At 41.3% G+C, this 18979-nt stretch overlaps 1 protein-coding gene across 3 annotated transcripts in view; it reads right to left on the reverse strand.

Moving 5' to 3' along the window:
- LAMA3 (laminin subunit alpha 3) overlaps positions 1 to 18979 on the reverse strand; it is a 138895-nt gene that overhangs the window by 55016 nt on the left and 64900 nt on the right. For all 3 annotated transcript variants that reach the window (XM_081014387.1, XM_081014388.1, XM_081014386.1), the window contains 16 exons: positions 17044 to 17186; positions 15469 to 15569; positions 15229 to 15382; positions 14392 to 14552; positions 13534 to 13642; positions 11357 to 11454; positions 10437 to 10608; positions 9760 to 9886; positions 9527 to 9666; positions 7769 to 7884; positions 7274 to 7485; positions 5523 to 5727; positions 4256 to 4400; positions 2437 to 2577; positions 1051 to 1215; positions 347 to 448 (listed from right to left, as the gene is read on the reverse strand). In XM_081014387.1, coding sequence (XP_080870513.1) covers positions 347 to 448; positions 1051 to 1215; positions 2437 to 2577; positions 4256 to 4400; positions 5523 to 5727; positions 7274 to 7485; positions 7769 to 7884; positions 9527 to 9666; positions 9760 to 9886; positions 10437 to 10608; positions 11357 to 11454; positions 13534 to 13642; positions 14392 to 14552; positions 15229 to 15382; positions 15469 to 15569; positions 17044 to 17186 — 2291 coding nt within the window. The remainder of the gene's footprint in view (positions 1 to 346; positions 449 to 1050; positions 1216 to 2436; positions 2578 to 4255; positions 4401 to 5522; positions 5728 to 7273; positions 7486 to 7768; positions 7885 to 9526; positions 9667 to 9759; positions 9887 to 10436; positions 10609 to 11356; positions 11455 to 13533; positions 13643 to 14391; positions 14553 to 15228; positions 15383 to 15468; positions 15570 to 17043; positions 17187 to 18979) is intronic.

Here is an 18979-nt window from a genome sequence, read left to right on the forward strand (position 1 = left end):
AATAGAAACAGTGTAAAAACTCTATTCAGACCAGGACGATTCTTGGGGAAAGTTTAGGAGCAGGCTTTAAGCTTACACATTTCATTCTCGATTGGCTTCAACTTTTTCTTCCAAGAAATAGTAAATACCAAAACCAGGAAATCCCAGGTTTATTTTAATGTGTGATCTTCCAGTTCCTTGCAGCTAAAGCTAAAGCCATCTTTCCAGCAGATTTATTCTCGTGTGGTCACAAAGATGGCACATTCAAATAAACACGTTTCAGGCTTTCGCCTCTCCCAACAAGGGCTGTATAAAGTGAGCAGCAGGAGAGGGAGAGGGAGAGATTTCACAGGCAACTTTCACTTACAGTAAGCTGCACATCGGGCCTTTTTTCCAGTAGAGTCATGCCTTCGCTAGGCAAGCCAAAGGATTTAACTTGATAGCTCAAGTAGCCGCCATATGAAGAAAGCTGAACAACATATTTAAAGAGATGGTGAGAATTATTATGAGAGCTTATGACATGGTTTCTAAGTATTCAGAGCACACTTATCTCAGAACCTTGACCCTTGCAAGAACATTTCCAGTGCTACCAGCACAGGATTAATGGAGGTGCAGAAGCAGTCGGATCAGGAAAGGGGTAATGTATTCTGAAACATGCATCTTTAGAAGGCATTTCTACAGGCATAACCCCAAGCAGAACTGATGATTATTACTTAAAATACTTAATAAAGGACAGGGAACCAAATATTACTGTACCTTAAAAGTGGCTAAATTGTGTGCTGCTGCTATAAAATTTAGGAGACAAGCTTAATTTTAATCTATTTATGTTTGTATGCTCTATGTTGTTGTATATGTTGCACTCTGGTCAGTGAGCGAAATAAATGGATTCATTCATTCATTCATTCACCCAGCCCTAACACACATCATGCCTTGTGATATAATGCCAGGTCAAAAATTATGAAACCAATATCAAAATATGGACTTCAAACTGGTATATCAATATATTACCCAGCCCTACTATTGACCTTGGATGGTAACAATGTTCTGAATACAGCTTTGAGGGTCATGTACCTTTTCTCCCAGGTAAGATGGTGGTGCTACCCAGTATAAATTGTGCACGGAGGGAGGCAGTTCTTGAACATCTGCAACGACACTGTTGCTGCCTGGATTGAAAGTTACAGGGATGCTCATGCCATTATCCACAGCTTCTAGGTGCCAGTTCCTCATATCAACAAACTAAGAGTGAAACAGACAATAAGACACTTAGAGACGTTTCTATACTGAATACAGTTTTCCCAGAGCAATAGAGTTAATGTGCATGACTACCTGTTTTCTGGTGGAAATGTTTTGTTTTGCCTCACGTGAGAAGTTTTTCCAACTCTTTGCCATGAGCAACAGCTCCTGGTTTTGTGTGACACCACAAACCGTCTCAGGCAAGTTACTGCATTCAGTAGACTGAGGTTCTACACACCCACCAGCCATATCACAATATAGAAACCCTTCTGCAGCCCCCACTACAACAAGGAATGGGAACTAGGAAGCCACCCAATTCACAAGTGCTGACAAACTATGTGTCTGGAGGGTTAGAGGCTTGTCACAGGGATTGCTACGGTGAGTGGAACACATAGCCTGTGTGTTATAGTGATGTGCAAATCTTATTGCTTCTGTTCACAGTGAACAAGCAAGTCAAACTCTCTTCTGCAATCAACAGTTTGCCAAAGGCTGAAGAAAAAAGTACCAGCCACAAACTCAACAGCAGCCTCAATTAGCCCTAACTGTTCTAAGAAATTACAATGGCATAAAGGGGAGGGGAATAATACATCTGAAAGACGCATGTATATACAAAGTCACACCCCCAACTTCAGACATAAAAACAGTGACTCTAATTCAGTCATACCTTGGTTCTCAAACGGAATCCGTTCCGGAAGTCTGTCCAACTTCTGAAAATGTTTGAAAACCAAGGTGTGGCTTCCGATTGGCTGCAGGAGCTTCCTGCACTCAGTCGGAAGCCACGGAAGCCGCGTCAGATGTTCGGCTTCCAAAAAAAGTTTGCAAACCAGAACACTTTGTTGGCATTTGTGGCGTTCAGAAGCCAAAACATTTGAGTCACAAGGTGTTTGAGAACCAAGGTAAGACTGAAATTGGAATAAGTCTTTAATTTTAGGCCACAAAACTAGACGAGACTTGATCCACGAATGGATCATTCATTTTAAAGAAGAGGTTAGAAGCGGTGCACCTATAAATTTTTCCCTGCAGGTCAAGCAGCACCTTCAGGCAGAGGTCTATTTAGACTGGGGAAAGTGAAGTGTGTAAATTCTTCATGGCACCGAAGCCCAATCTAATTTCCCCATGCCACAGCTGCTTTGAATTTAAGCAAACAGGAAATCCAATCAGATCTCCTGCTAGTTGCACCCATAAAATAGTGATTGAAAAAAGAATAACTTACAGCAAACATACCTTAACCCTACGTTTATTTGTGCTGCGACAAATATTGGTTGCTCCGAAACAAAAGCAATTGATGCAACCCTTCGGGTTAGCAGAGTCCAAATAAAACGACCCAGAGCGGCACATGTCACACTGAATACCTTCAACATTCTCCTATAAGTCAGTTGCAATAAGTCATTAAATGTTTCCACATAAAGCTCCTGCAGTAATATACACATGAAAAAAGCTGTAAAATACATACAAAATAATACATAACATTGTTTCATCGCCTTGATTTTCAGTACACAGTAGCACAAATGCAAATGAGGTTGCCCCCTTCTGAAAGGAGTTTCAAGCAAATGACACACATATGCTTTTGCTCCTTTGAGTGCATAACAAGCAGCTCCGCCAATACTATGCTTGTGTGCATTAAAATGAAGGTGCTTCCAAACAAATCTTTTTTGTGGATGATTGTCACGCATTTTGACTGCTGTCAGTCACAGACTGATTCACACTGAACGCACACAATACACAATATTGTGAGGCTCTTGATCTAGTTGGAAGCAGGGATGAGAAAAATCCATCTATTTCTGGTCCTTGTCGCTATTTCATGTGTTCACCCATAAGTCTGTTCTGTTCCATTTCTACATTGATCTGCATTTTATTTTTATTTTAAAGCTCTGCACAGATATTTGCAAAATATGCATTTTAAAATGCACTTGGATATCTTTGACCCAAGAACAACAATATGTCAGAACACTCAGGAACTGTAAAAGCTGGTGAATAACCAACTAATGTTCTGATTTGAACCTTAGTCCAAGAGGTTTGTTTTGGAATTTGCAAAGATCAACATACAACATACAATCATTTAAAGTTTAAAGACTGAGCCCAACTATGTGTGTGATAGCCACTGTCAGAGAATTACAATAATACCAAATATATGTGATGTGCAGCTGATAAGACAACTAAATTAATCATCCTAGAAAAAGATAATTGAAACTCAAGGGATTGTTGAAAGTGAGCAGTTGCACTTGTACTTACTCTTGGAAATGATTGTTTGGAAGCACTAATAAAGTTTGGCAATGAACAGTTAGTACATCAAGTTAACACTTTATATACAGGACCACGTGCATATTCCTGAACTGCAGGGGGTTGGACTAGATGATCCTCAGGCTCCCCTTCCAGCCCCCAAATTCTATGATACTATAAGCCAGAAACTGAATTAATGTGGGATCACAACTGAGTAATTCCCGCAAATCCATTGCTACATTCACTGAGCCCATGACTAGATGTTTAGTAGTGAAGTGGGCAGCTGGAATGAAGTTAGCAACATTCCACCAGCATTTGTCAACCAGAGTCCTAGAAATGTGCTAAGCAGTGCACACGAGATATTGGAGCAGTGTACACAAATATCCCCAGGACAACAGAAGTGGGTTTTCCTAGCAACATTTGCACTACTGGCAGTAGAGAGTATTTAAGGGGGGAGGAGGTTTTTGCACAAGGGTTCCTCTTGATCAATCTGTATAATAACAGAATCCAGTTGAAGTGTTTCTATTGATTTCAGCAGGAGGTGAATTTGCTTCCCTCTGAAATAAGGGACGAATGGTGAAATAGACACTCAAGAAACAGCAGTGTCACTACATGTTTCCTTCCGAGGCTTGATTGCAAACCAAGGTGTTGTACTAACAAATGTTGCATATTATGGTAATTTAGACATGGAAAATGCTATACAGCTAATTAATAACTTTATTATTCCTTAAGAAATCATGGGAACGATAATCATCACTAGTTAACTAAGGACAAACTCCTGGCAATTACAGTCACACCAATTTTGAATGCAAAAGCACCTGACCTTACAGAGGCAAACTCCTGTCTGTGGATGACAAACATCTGGCTCTGTTCCTTCTCTGTTACATTTGCAGGGTTTGCAGTTTGGAAAACCATAGGAACCAGAAGAACATCGATCGCACCGTCGACCAGTTATTCCTATGCGGCATCTTCAGTAACAAATAAAACCAAAAAACAATTTCTGAAAAAAGTTTTGCTTTTTTGGAAACTCAGTGAGCCAATGAGAGAGTCTTTATGTAACAGTATTAAAATCAGTGTATATGGTAGTTTTCCATTAGCAAATAAATATCACACCATGATGTTATAAAATAGTGTTTCTTAGATATAATTTAGGCATCAAAGCCAGACATGCTGGAACAAACATTTAGAAGTATCAGCTATAACTGAATGCCGTTCTGTACAGACCTCATTATTAAAACTCATTGCTTTCTTTCACAGTGGTATACAGCAATGGCATTTTTTAAATATCTGAATAACAGATTAGCCTGAAGGACTAAACAAGGTTCAAAGCTCTGCTGAAGTATACATAAGGCAAGTAAGATAAGAACACTGCACACAGGTGAGGCACAATACGCACAGTGTTGAAGTGCGATATCCACACATCTTGATAATAAAAGCAAATTTGCACGCTAAATTGGGACTTTGAGCTTTGGTGCACTGCATAGATCTGAAGCTGTGGAAAGATAGTAGCTCTGTGGCCAGCAAACATGTGGCTGCTGACCGGCCCGAAGTGTATGTCGTTCAGAAGTCACATGTCTGTATGGTGCTAACCCAGCAGCCCCCATCCTATTTTCTTCTGGTTAGGTCCATAGGTAAGAGGGACAGGATCCCCTGTTTCCTCAGCTGATTTCTTGATGGTGGTAGCGTCTTTCTTCCCAAACACACCCAATCACCACCATAAATGATATAGGCCAATTGGCAAATTTGATTCATATGTGTGAAGTTCAAAACACTTATTCTTTCATCACATAATGTAATGCAGGCCAGGGAACCGTGGCTATTGGGTGGGACATAGATATTGTATATAAATAATAGACGCATAAAGCCAACAACAAAGCATACTGTCCCCCACAAATTGTTTCTCAGAGTAAACCAACCTCTTAGCACACACTAAAGTTCCTAGGCATTCCACTTTTCAGAAGTTAATTAACACTGCATAGATGCCTATGTCGAAGAAAAGGGCTTCTTGTCCCATCCCATTTCTCTCCCTTGCATTTCCCCCCACCCTGGAACGTGGAAGTTTAAACTGTAGCCTGATAATATGGACTTACTTGCACTGCCCAACAATTTTATCACATTCAGCATTTCCCGGATTAATAATGCCTTTCCTTGAGCAATTGCAGCCCTCGCAGCCAGTGAGGGGATGATAGCCGAAGTGCTGCCTCACACACACTTCACATCTGGGCTTAACGGTTTGAGGAGGACAAATACACTTTCCAGTGATGTCATCACAAAGTCGCCGCCCGCAGCTGCATGCTGGGATTGAGAGAACCATTTAACACATGAACAATATTGTATACCAGTATATGCAAGTTCATCTAAATTTGAATAGAAGTTTAAAAAAAATCCACTAGAGCTTGTTTTGCCTCATATCAACTTTATCATATAATGGTCTTAAAATAGTTTAAAAAGTGAAAAATGAAACATATATATGTTACTGGAAGTAGTTATTTGGGACAAGCACTAGGCTTTTCCGTCATACTTTCTAATTAGGTTTTTAAATAACAAACAGAAAAAGCACAATAAAAAACAATTAGAAAAAGACAACATCTCAGATATCTCATCAAGTACTGGGAAGAACATGAAGGTGTAATTCTGCTGCCAGGCTTTTTTGAGGCACAAGAAAGACTTGAAAGCCTTGCAGACAAGAAAGACTTGCAGCTGTACACAGACCTGGACCTCAAAACTGGAGAGACCAGCACCGCTGCACTGCCCTCTACCTCTTTCTCTCTACTGAGATCTGCCCAGTGTGTTCTCCACAGCTCTCCTCTGAAGCCCCATCTCTAAACCAGCTTCATGCCAGCATGGGACTTACAACTTAAATCAGAAATAAGGGGAAATGGTGAGAAGACAGGATGCCATATAACAGTTACAGCTATATGATAAACCACTATTTGAAACCATACACATAATGGCTTTCTTTGGGGGACATATATCTTGAAAGTGCATGTTTGTTGCTTAGGAGCAGATATTGAGTAGGTACAGATTGTGGCATGCACTCCTTTCAGAGTGCCCAATCTCTCTCCATTTCAGAAAACGTGTCAAGACATATATTTTCAACTGGCCTTTTAAATCAGTATTAGTGCTCCTACTACTGCGTGTAATGCTGTTAGTTATGCTTTATTGCTTTAATGCTTTTATGATACTGTTGCTTTATTGTTCTGCTTCGTTGTAAACTGTCATGACTGGTTTACAAAAAGGCAGTATAAAACTATTAACAGAAATAATCTTGATATTACTACAGATGCACTTGGATGTCACGTTACACTATTGTATAGCAAAACATAAATGAGCCTAGCCTCCTCTAAGGTAAGCTTAAACAAGTCAACTTCAAAAACCATGGTTTTAAAGTACCATAGTTAAATGTTAACCACAGTTTGTTGGTCTGGGCAGCAAGACAAACTGTGGTTAACAAAAAGCAGAGGAGAAAGCTTCTGAACACTTACATGGAGAGGAAATCGGGGAACATGTAAGTCCAAGAGGATACTAGGCTCATTTACATCTTGCTAAAACATAGTTTAGAGTGACATCTGAACACCAATAGTACAAGCATATATAATATAATAATTTCTCAAAACCCCACAAAGAGAGGGAACCAAGGCTTTTTGTGTAAATGTAATAGCTGCATTAGTATTTGCTTTGGTCATTTAAAAAACCACCTGCATATAGATGACCACTGATGGGACAGGCTATAAACTTAAGGGAAATAAAACTGGAATGAAATACAACTCTTTAGGCAACATTCCAAAAAAGTGTAACGCAGCACATGACCTCTCCCAACAGTTATTAAAGACATCCTTACGTTTGCAAAAGGGAAATCCATAATAGCCTGTTTGACACCTGCTACACTGGCGGCCAATGATGTGTTGTCTGCAATTGCACTGCCCTCCCACAGGGTCGCAAGTGCGACTGGTGGCCCCATTTCTGTGGCAATTACAAGGCAGTGCTCCATCATTGTAGGCAGCTGCAAGTGACCTTGCAGACGTTCTACAGAATTCTGAGGAAGTGGCAGGGCTGTTAAAAGAAAAGAATAAAGTAATCTGTGATTTGTAAAGCACCATGAACACCACAGTGGGCAACCTGTGGCCCTCCAGATGTTGTTCAACTACAACTCAAATCATTCTTGACCATTGGCTGGGGATGATGGGAGATGGAGTCCAACAACTTTTGGAGGACTACAGGTTCCCCACTGCAACATTACATAGACAGTGTAAGTAAAATAAATTAACTAGCTAACTGGCACCCATATAATAAATAACAGATGTGTTTGGTGTCGCGGAATATGAGGCTGACTTACTTGATGTAAAAACTGTTCCCACCACAATGATAGATGAAATCAAATGACTTGTCCACAGTGTCTTTCTGAAGAAGTCTATAACTGTAGCTGTCTGCAGGAACAGCCAGGACACGTTCCTTTAAAAATGATAAAGAAATGAAATGGTATGTTTAATCTTAAGTATCCAAGCACTGTTTCCTATTTCCAGTCATTTCAACACAATGTGTATGCAAACGGCACTTGCACTGCACTGATAGGAACTCCAGAAAACAAGGGCCTTAAAGTATTTTTATTTTGCATACCACCCTCCATCTGAAACTTAACAACAGCCTATTAAACCCAATAAAATAGGAGAAATAAATAAAAAATATCACAGCAGAGACAGAAAACACAACAGAATCTGGAGAAATAAAGCGGTTTTTCACTGGTGCCTAAAAGACGTTAATGTAGGGACCAGGAGGGACTCCCACAGGAGAGAGTTCCACACGCAGGACGTCACAGTCTAAAAAGTCTTCTCCTCCATTGCCACCTGCAGCCACATAGTGGTAGCACTCAGGAGAGCTCCTGAGGAACAGCTTGATATATGTAGTAGAAACAGATGATTGGGGGGAAAGACATTCCCTCAAAATACAGAGGTCTCAAGCAGTGGAGGGCTTTAAAGGTGAGAAGCAGCACTCTGAATTGTGCTTAGAGACAGACCAGAAGCCAATGGAGCTCTTTAAAGATTTGGTGAAATGTGTTCCCAAACCAACATCTTGTCTCATTTGGTGCCATGATGGCAATGTTTTGAACTGCTGTTTCTAAACAGTCTTCAAAGCAGGCCTTCATACACCAATAGCTGTAGACTGGAAATTACTAGAGGGTGGATAATTGTTTTTTTTTTTTAATAATACTGTAATTCTAAACAACCAGCTCATTCAACATACATCATGGGGATGTGTGGTTATAAGCACTAAAACATTTTATAATTATTAAGTCATAAAATATTGTAATCTGTCTGTCTCTATCCAGATAAAAGGAATCTTCCCTGGTTGAAAGAAAACTGCAGCAGCTGCCTGCATGACTCAATGAAAATAGCTATACTACTGTTACCTATGCTTTGGGTAACTTCCCATTTAAACTATTACAATGTATATAGCATGTGGAGCTGTGTTTTTAAAAAGTTAGAAAATCACCATTGGTCTGGAATAGGGCTACAGATTTATTGACTGGCCAGTCTGATCATATTACATCTGTATGTTGTCAAACACACTGGTTCCCAGTCTGTTTCTGAGCCTAATTTAAAGAACTGGTTTAACCTTTACAGAGATAAATAGATTGAGACAATGTTTGCTGAAAGAATCTTAAGATCTTTTTCAGAGGTTCTGTTCCAGGTGCCCTTGCCAAACAAAGTGAAGCAGGTAACCACAAGGGAAATGGCCTTTTTGGTAGTGGTATCCCAGTTATGGAACAACCATCCCTTCGAAGTTTGCCTGATGCCATCTTTGTGGTTTTCTGGTGCCAGGGGAAGATATTTTTGTTCGCCCAGGCCATTTAAATAACGTATATCTTATGATATGGCCTGGTCCTCTTATGTTTTTTTAAAAAAAGCAAAACTGTATTTTATATGTATTTTTAGTTTTTAATAGTTTGCATTGTTTTATACTGTAGTTTAATTTTTGCATTTGTTTTGTAATGAACTTCTGAATTGGGTGACAATATAACTTTAGTTAGTTAGTTAAATTAATATTTTTTAAATAATAATAATAATTAAATTGTCTTGAATATAACAAACCCTACCAACACAAGCATTTTTCCATTAGGAATTTTCACAGTGACTGAGATATCATGCTGAGGGATGTCAAGTTCAATTCGATTTTCTGCCATCACCAAACCTCGGCATCCAGCAATATGTGGACAAAATGAAGCATTATAAGACCCTAAAACAGACAAATGGAAAATAAAATGAAATGAAAACTGTGAAAACTCAAAACGTGCTAAAAATATCTAAACCCATGCAAAACCCAACTCACCTGACCAGAGTCGTCCTCCATCTACAGTCACGTGTACAGGAAATGTTGGGACCTCCGGCTGGTAAAACTGTATGACAAACACGTATCTGCCCAAATGCGGCACTCTCCCATGCAGAGTAATTTGGTTCTGTCAACATAAAAAAGTTTTGTGTTTTGAGCTTCATCCTATTCATAGTCAAAGTGTGGCAATGTCTAAGCACCATCCTTGCATGCTACTGGTTATTCAACTTAGCACAACTGAAAGTGTGGGAAGGTATCCTATATGAAAAAGAAGGTTAGGTTTATGTACAGGATTGTAAATTTTTTTTTTTAAAAAAAAAAATGCTAGAAATCTCTTGTTTGAATTCTCATCCTGCTAATTCTCAGATAGCTGCTTGGACCTAGAAAGCTGCAGTAAGGACTGTCCTTACAGGAAAATAGAGGCACAGCTAGTGGCTTCAAGAACTACTTCTTTCTTTCTGCACCAGCTTTTTGTCCAGACCTGTAGTGGAATTTAATGTCAGAGCAAAAGCTCCGTAAGAGGCCAACGTATTGTAAATCATTTAAGAGAAACTCCTACAGTTGTGCAAGAGTTTGGCTGCATGCCAGATGATATTAACTTCTACAAATCAATTGACATAAACACAGCCAAGTCTGTGCTGGACTGTGACCCGCATTTAATTCAAAATGTTAAATACCTGTGAAGAAGTCAAAGTTACTCCATTAGCTGTATGAGCAGATGGCAAAGGAGAACTCAGTGACTCCTGGTATATCCCATTTCTTTGCACTTCTGCAACCTGCCCATCCCTCAGAGCATCCAAGACCACGGCTGAAGGAGGAGTTTCATATTGCGAGGGGAGGCATGAAGCACTTTAAAAGGGAAACAGAATCAGAACATATACATGTATACACAGAAAAGTGAGTACAAATAAATATGAAGCCTATACATTTCATTTTCAATTTGTTTGCTGCCATTTACATTACTATATTTACAACATACCCTGTAAGTGTCCCAGAAAAACCGGGACATCCCACTTTTCCACATGAGAGCATGGCGGCCATTTTGGGTGGCGTGATTTCATGCAGAGATCTCACCCCCCAAAACACTTGGGGGGCACAATTTCACACAGTGCTCCAAAATACATGTTTTGGGGCGTCTGCTGTTGTGCAAGAGCACAGCCCAGAAGAAAGCATGTCTTTTGGGCTCCTTTATCTTGCGCAGGTCACATGATTCACGCATGAGCATGGCTGAGAAGATGCACATCCCAGTTTTAGGACTCAGCATGTTGGACGGTATGTTTACAACCCACAGAAATAACGAAATTGTGGTATAACAATTAAAAATACTGGTGTGTGACTGTTTTAAATGTCCTGAGATGGAACATTTGTCAGAGTTTGCAAAGAAGCTAAAATAATTCAGACAAGCCAAATTTCTCAAGAGTGTGTGCACAGCTCTGGGCAAAGCCTTGCATATCTCTGCTAAGAAGAAAGCATAACTGAAATCAAATTATTCTTATTTCAGAATACATGGCAGCCTTGCTGTATGATGGGTACTGCAGTTATTCCCAGGTCAGAAAGAACCTTAAGCCTTCTCTTGATGGAAGCAAAAGCAGTTTACCTTGGATCAGCTGAATGGCCAGAAGTGGCAATGCAATATACTTTAGGTTCCAAGTACTCTATAGAAAAATCTTCCAGAGGAATAAGGCAAACTTTATGCTAGGAAACAAAGACGACAATGAAGGTTCTGTTATTTTCTTCTTCCAGCTAAGAGCAGCATGTGAATAAGGCAGCTACAATATGTGAAAACAGCACACCATTTGTGCTGTTAAAGAAAGGAAGGAAGCAATTCAGTTTAGCAAAGAGGCAGTGCAGTATGTGGAGACCTGTGAATGGAAGGCTTGTAAGCTACAGGATCCTGCCAAGGAAAGGGAGGACAGAGAGCTGAAAACCCCTTTCCATGACCACCGGGCCTTCTACAATCTCTTGCTTCATTAGAAGGATTTGTGAGAAGCCATGAGAGCAATGTGGTTGGCCAAGAGCTGCTACTCTACCATTATATGGGATTAGAAGTGTACGCTTTTGACAGTGAGTCACACAGCAGTGCCTTGAACTGCTCATTGGTCTTTACTAAGAATAGAAGCAAAAAATAAGCATTCAGCCTACTTTTACTGTTCAACCACAGTAAGATTATTCATTCCAACTTCATTTATTCAAAGCTGGTAGTATTCCTGTGCAACTACAAAATGTGGACTGTATCCCAGAATTTGGCACATTGAAAACCTCAACTTATTTTTGAAGAAGCACAGTTCTAATCCTGATGAATTCAGATAAATGTCTGAAAACACACAATGTGTACCTATTAGATGGCCATGTATCCTATCCATGTATCCTGCACAGGCTCTCATAAAGACAAGTTGAATAAATGCATGCAATGCAAGGACTGCAGCTGAAGGCTCAGAAACAAAAGCTGACCTCTTCTGATAGCTCCAGAATCCATCTTATGGTGAACTTAAATTAGCCTCCCTTGGGAATAGTAACAGCCCCAGTCCTGTGGAAGTGAGAGATCCTGTGGAACTTTGTTTGCCGCTTTCCCAGAGGCAGGTAAAATATTTTCTTTTTAAGAAAGCCTTTGAGAATTCCTGAGAACAAACGGCTATTGCCTTGTGTTTTGTACTGTCTGCTCATATTTCAGATATTGTGCTGCCATTTTATTCCACAATTTTTCCCGTTCTGTTATTTAGTTGGATTTCATTAAGTGACTTTCTATCATTGCTTCTAACTGTGTAAAGCTGTGAGAGATATCATATGAAAAGGAAGTGCAGAAAGGGTTAAAAACAAACAAATAATAAATAAACCAAATGTCTAACAATGATTCAAGAAACAGAACAGCAAAACAATCTCACTGACTAACCAGTGAGCCAAGAAATTAACTCCAGAGAAATTCTTTTAAAGGGGTGGGCGAATCCCCTGGCCAACAGGATCTGGGTACACTTCCTTTCCAATTCTGGGTAACTTCACCAACAGGAACATATGAATCTGTCAGGCCCTTGGTCCATCTAACTTAGTATTGTCAACTCTGATTGGCAGGGACTCTATAGGGTTACAGGCAGGAATATTTCCTAGCTCTGCCTGGAGATGCCAGGGACCTGGAACCTTTTGAATGCAAAGCATGGGCTCTGTTACTGAACTATGGCCCTTCCCCTATTCAGCCACTATTTATTTTTTAAAGGAGTATTCAGTATGAATGTCCACAGTACCTTGCAACAAGCAGACGTTCAACTCCTTCTGAATACAACCACCAAGGAGCCGCATTCTATTCTGGTTTTTATCCCAGCGTTCTCCATATGCATGCTAGCCAATGCATTGTTTTGAAAGCAGAAGGCTCAAGGGGCTAAGTGAGGAAATATTTAAGTATCCAAAAGGTGGCAGCAAAGATCTTATAATGAAACTTTTAAACCAATTTACGCACAAACCTATCTTCATAGCCAGTCCCTTTGCTTTGCACTTGGGAAGGGTTGAAAAAGACACATACGCACACATTTTTGTGGGGGGTATTATGGAACCACACAATCACTGTGATCCTTTGAAACCAAAATATGTGAAAGCCTGCATCACAGCGGCTGGCAGGACATTGATAATAATGGATTATTATTGTGGTTATTGTTATTTATTTATTTATACCCCACTTTTTTCCCTGGCAGGGACTCACAATGGATCCAGGTGGCAAGAGATCCCTTATTAGAGACCCCAGAGTAGCCCACCTGACAGGAAAAATGTCACAGAACTGAAACTTACTAGGAGAAAATCTATTGCTGAAGCCCTGAGATGGAAGTTTGCATCAGCCAGAAGGTCATAAACTGCAACTTGGTGCATTTCATCAAGCACGACACTGCGGCATAGAAAGCTAGAATAGATTTTAAAAGTAGTTAAAAACCATACTGGAACTCCTCCACCCCAAAAGAGTATTCTTCTTTTACCATTTGCTTATTTCCTCCAAAGCCAAGAAACAGTGAGTTATTTATCAGGATTGTACCATTTATATCTGGCTATTTTAAATCATGTTGATTGGAAAATAGGGAATGATCTGGGATAATCAATACAATCCAAAACAGGGAATTATGTTTGGAATAAAAGAATGAAGTTCTCTCTATGGATTAATGCAATGAAAATTATTTTAAAATCTATTTAAATCAGTATTTCACTCCCTCAGATTATTCTGTTTTCTTTAGATGGAGACACACACAAGCCGCCCGATCCATATACTATCTGAGCCCGGCCTTGGCTGGGGAGGGCGGGGTATAAATAAAAATTATTATTATTATTATTAAATCAAACATAGAGCACAAGAACATAGAAATTTGCCTTCTAATGAGTCAGACCACTGTTCTATCCAGCTCAGTATTGTCAACACTGACTGGCAGCAGCCCTCTAGGGTTTTAGGCAAGAGTCTTTCCCAGTTCTGCCAGGAGACACCAGGAACCTGCAAAGCACATGCCCTATTGCCAAGCTGTGGCGCTTCCCCATCTCAATTCCCATTTATTTTAAAACAGTATTCAGAATGAGTACACGGTAGGCATATGTAAGCAAGTTTAAAAAGAAAGACAAAACAGATATTCAACCCAAATGGATAATTAAGTTTCCACATTTCCCCACCTGTACTTGCAGCTATATATATTGATTTTTGCCTCCATCACATTCCCGGGGGTGTCAATCTTCACATTGCCGACATATACTCGATCATGTTCATTAGCATACTCCAGGACTACGACGTAGCGGCCAGCTTGGGGAACTGTCAGCCTTATCTGCAGATCCACCTAAGAAAATTTGAACCACACTTGACTACTACCAAAGTAAGGATTGCAGGGGATGCCATCCATTTCCCAGGAAACACTTTTCTCAAGGATGCAAGAGTTTCAAGAAAGCAAAAGGAGAGCTACATAATTCCTGAACGCCAAATCCCAAACCCACCAAAGCCTTTCCTACAGAAAAAGCCTTCCTTACCCTGCCCCCAGAATGATTGCCCCATGGGTAAGTCACACAGTAATACTGCAGGGGATGCATGGAACTAAAGGTAAAGGTAAAGGACCCCTGACAGTTAAGTCCAGTCGTGAACGACTCAAAGGTTGTGGCGCTCATCTAGCTTTACTGGCCGAGGGAGCCAACGTTTGTCTGCAGAGTTTTTCCAGGTCATGTGGCCAGCATGACTAAGCCGCTTCTGGCAAAACCAGAGCAGTGCACAGAAACGCCGTTTAACTTCCCGCCGGAGTGGTGCCTATTTATCTACTTGCACTTTGACGTGCTTTCGAACTGCTAGGTTGGCAGGAGCTGGGACTGAGAAACGGGAGCTCACCCCGTTGCAGGGATTTGAACCACCAACCTTCCGACTGGCAAGCCCAAGGCCTTTAGACCACAGCGCCACCCATGTGGAACTAGAATGTACGAAATTGACACATATGATGGCAGATTTACCCACAAACAGAGCCATCTTACCTCTTGACCAGTGATATGAGACATTACAGGATGTTTGGCTGTTGGCTGTTGGGAAGCTACGTTCCTGTACTCTCTTCTGTTCAAGGAAACTCTGACTTCTGAACCAAGCACACAGCAAAATCTATCCAGTGGCAGGTGCTCATACTGTAAACAACTTTTTAAAGAGGAGGAAGAGACACCATTAAAATCAAATAAAACAACCCAAGGCAATGGTCTCAATAATATAATAGGTGCACTAACTTATCTGTCACTGCCTGTCCTGAATATGTGCAAGCCTCTGTAACTGGTATCTGTAGGATGGGGGCTTCATAGTAGTCGCTAGGCAAGAGCACCAGGTAATCCTAACAGGACAAAACAATATTAACATAAGCATATTTATTAAGCACATAGAAAAGGATTATGTGAAAATTTCAGCATAAATTACAAACAGAGTGGGTTCCTGTTTCCACAGAAGATTAACAATGCAAGCCCATGTATTCAGATATAAGCCCCCAGTTATTTCGACTTATTCCTATGTAAATGTGTATAGGATTGCTCCCCAAGGACACAGTCCTGTACTCAAGATCTTCTAGCTGAGGGATTTTAAGAAGTGGAGGAAGCCAGGAAACAATAGTGGAGCTTGATCTATGGTGCCACATGTCCAATGGATTTGTATGATATTCTTCAATCTTCAGTCCTAGGTGCTGTTGGACTACAACTCCCATCATCTATAAATGTTGGCTGGTGATGGTGGGAGTTGTAGTCCAACAACATCTGGGTGTTAGGATAGTTCCGTTCCACCTTAAAAGGGAACAGGCTGTTGTGTGTCACATGCCTGTTTAGTTCCAGCTCTTGCTGGGAACTTCCGTTTTGTATATAGCTTTTGTTCCGGGTGTTTTCCTGGACACGGAGGCAAGCAGTCATGTTTTTCCTTTGTTCTGAACTACGTTGAATAAAGCTGTAAATATGCTCTCCTGTCTGCATCCTTTGGTTGTGGAGACTCTGCTGAAAGGGTGTGCACGGGTCTTGGAATGTCTCTGAGGCTTGTGTCGCTAACTGACGTTCCATGGGAGACCGGTGATCATTCAGAGACAACTGGGGGCCTGCCTGATGCCTCCGTCTCCTTGACAGTATCCCAACACTGGGAACCCAAGGTGAAAAACTAGTGGAACTCTTCCAGTGTGCTAGTGGCACCATCCCATCAGCAATTATATGCCAATGGGGGGGGGGGACAGGGTAGACTTGTACATGTGAGGGGTACACTTGTCCCAAATCCTATATTCACTCAGACCACAGTCATGCTGCTGACAGCATCATTTTACACTAACCCCAGACCTGGACAATAGAACTGAAAGCAGTCCCTCTGCCCACTCTGGCACAGAATATGGTGTGATTCAGCACCTAATCACAGCACACAAGCCTAGCACAGAGAGACCACCACTCCAATAACTAGGCACAGCTCATGAGGCTACATTTCTCTAACCTCATGTTGTGCAAACTGAGAGATCAAAAGGGGGAATGATGGGGGGGGGCAGAGAAGAGAAAGGGCACTCTGCACAAAACAGTCCAACCTCACACAACACAAATAAACTCTTAAGAGGAGCTCTGCCTCAGGACTCCAGGCACAACCAACTGGCAGTAACCTCCACTTCACCAACTGGGGTTTTCAGAACCAAGCAAGTAAGGGGAAGGGGAAACACAAGTTGCAAAACGTAATATCTGTGATAGCCTTCCACGCCCCTTTCCCCTTTTTTTGCTATATATGAAAACTCTGTTTTGACTGAGCTATACTGCACTAACATTCTTTTCTCCTCGTAATTATAGCAAACATCTTACCAAAAGGACTCCCTCTGCCATGATTTTAAAAATCCAGGTTCCAGGAGTCAGTGAAAATGCATCTGCAAAGCTCTTCCCTGGGACAGTGACAAAAGCAGGTTCTTTACTGGGCGGGAAGACAACACCTTTGCTCTGAGGAGTCCCTGCCAGCAAACAAGAAAATAATAATAATAATTTTTAAAAAACACTCCCTGATGACTCAGAAACCAACATTTTTATTAATTAAAATGAGATAAGCAGCAAACTGAAAGAGCAGGTGCATCCCCCTGCCTGCCCAACCATGTACAGTACCTCGGGTTACATACGCTTCAGGTTACATATGCTTCAGGTTACAGACTCCGCTAACCCAGAAATAGTACCTCGGGTTAAGAACTTTGCTTCAGGATGAGAACAGAAATCGTGCTCCAGTGGCACGGTGGCAGCGGGAGGCCCCATTAGCTTAAGTGGTGCTTCAGGTTAAGAACAGTTTCAGGTTAAGAACGGACCTCCGGAACGAATTAAGTACATAACCAGAGGTACCACTGTACCTGCAACTCAAGACAACACTTCATGTGTCTGATAAAAGGGACTGTAGCTCACGAAGGCTTATGCCATAATAAATCCATTAAAGGTTACCACATGAGATTTTTTAGATTTACACTTTGGGGGGGGGGACCTTGGGTGGCCAGCTAAAGATTATGTGTGAAGAGGCTCAAAGTGTGTGACAGACATATTACTGCAATGCACTGCAATAGACTGTATGAGGTATGAGATTAAGATCCAGCCAAATCCCACGATATATGCGATCCACATTCTGTAACAGGCTGCCCTCCATGAAACCACCCTGGGAAATATCTGTCAGAAGAACTAAAAGTGGCAAGCAAGCTATTAATTGTTGGAATTCTGCCTGGGTCAGAGGAATGTGCCACAAGCAGGCACCGGCAGATATTCCTGTCGACCTCCCCGCGTCTCCCAACCTCTGCTGATAAGCAGGCGAGGTCCGGCGATTCTTCTCAGATGTATGAGAGGAACACACCGTTCTTCCTCTCTCCCCTTTGGTGTCCCCAGGGAGGGGAAAGAAGCAGACAGAAAACTATTTACATCATTTATTTCTGCCTCTTACATCAGTACAGAGAATCATGTCTGCACTCAACAACAGCAAGAGAAAACTCCTCCCAAGTACATCCAGTACGGGTCATATGACACACACACACTGAGCTAACATCCGGTGCTCAGTACAGAATGGACTGCCCCTTTGTTCCCATGGCAACAGTCACAAACATCCTGTCTGGCTTTCCAGCCACAAGCAGCTGGCTGAGCTGCTAGAGCCTTTGCTTGCTGCAGCATTGGTGCTTTATGGTAACATACTCCCCCTAAAGTATCAATGTGTGCTGCGAGCAAAGCGTCATCCAGAGAAGAAAACAAACAGTTGTTATATTTATAACATTCCCCTGTTGTTTCAGTTCCACCCTTGGAACTACCCGCCACTGGTTTAACCAATGTACCTCTCTGGTTGTGTGACTTCGCATTACCTCGGTTAACAACTCTCTGTTGTGCCTTTGTCTCTGACTCAGACACAGCTTCAATCTGTCCTTGGTCGTTTACAATAGCAACATATGCAAGGTTAGCAAACTCCTTTGAATACCTCTTGGGTGGTACACCCTTCGTTGCTCTCTCAGACCTACGTATGAGGTTCTGATCCTCTGTGCTCACTGGTTCAACCTTTGGACTCTCTGGAGAACCAGTACTAAGCTTAATCAATGGTTCATCCTCCTCTTCTGAGGGTCTAGTCATTATGTGAGATTTCCTCTCAATGACTGTGACAACTGAGCTGTCTGAGCTATCGCTGTCATCATCAGTACTACTGAACTCAATAAGATCAAACTCATCATCATCATCATCTGAATCGTTTCCTGTGGGAAATGTCTGTACTACCCGCTCTTGCTTTGGAGCACTC

The sequence above is a fragment of the Podarcis pityusensis genome, assembly GCF_964106645.2.
Source record: "Podarcis pityusensis genome assembly, chromosome: 7".
Lineage (NCBI taxonomy): Eukaryota > Metazoa > Chordata > Lepidosauria > Squamata > Lacertidae > Podarcis > Podarcis pityusensis.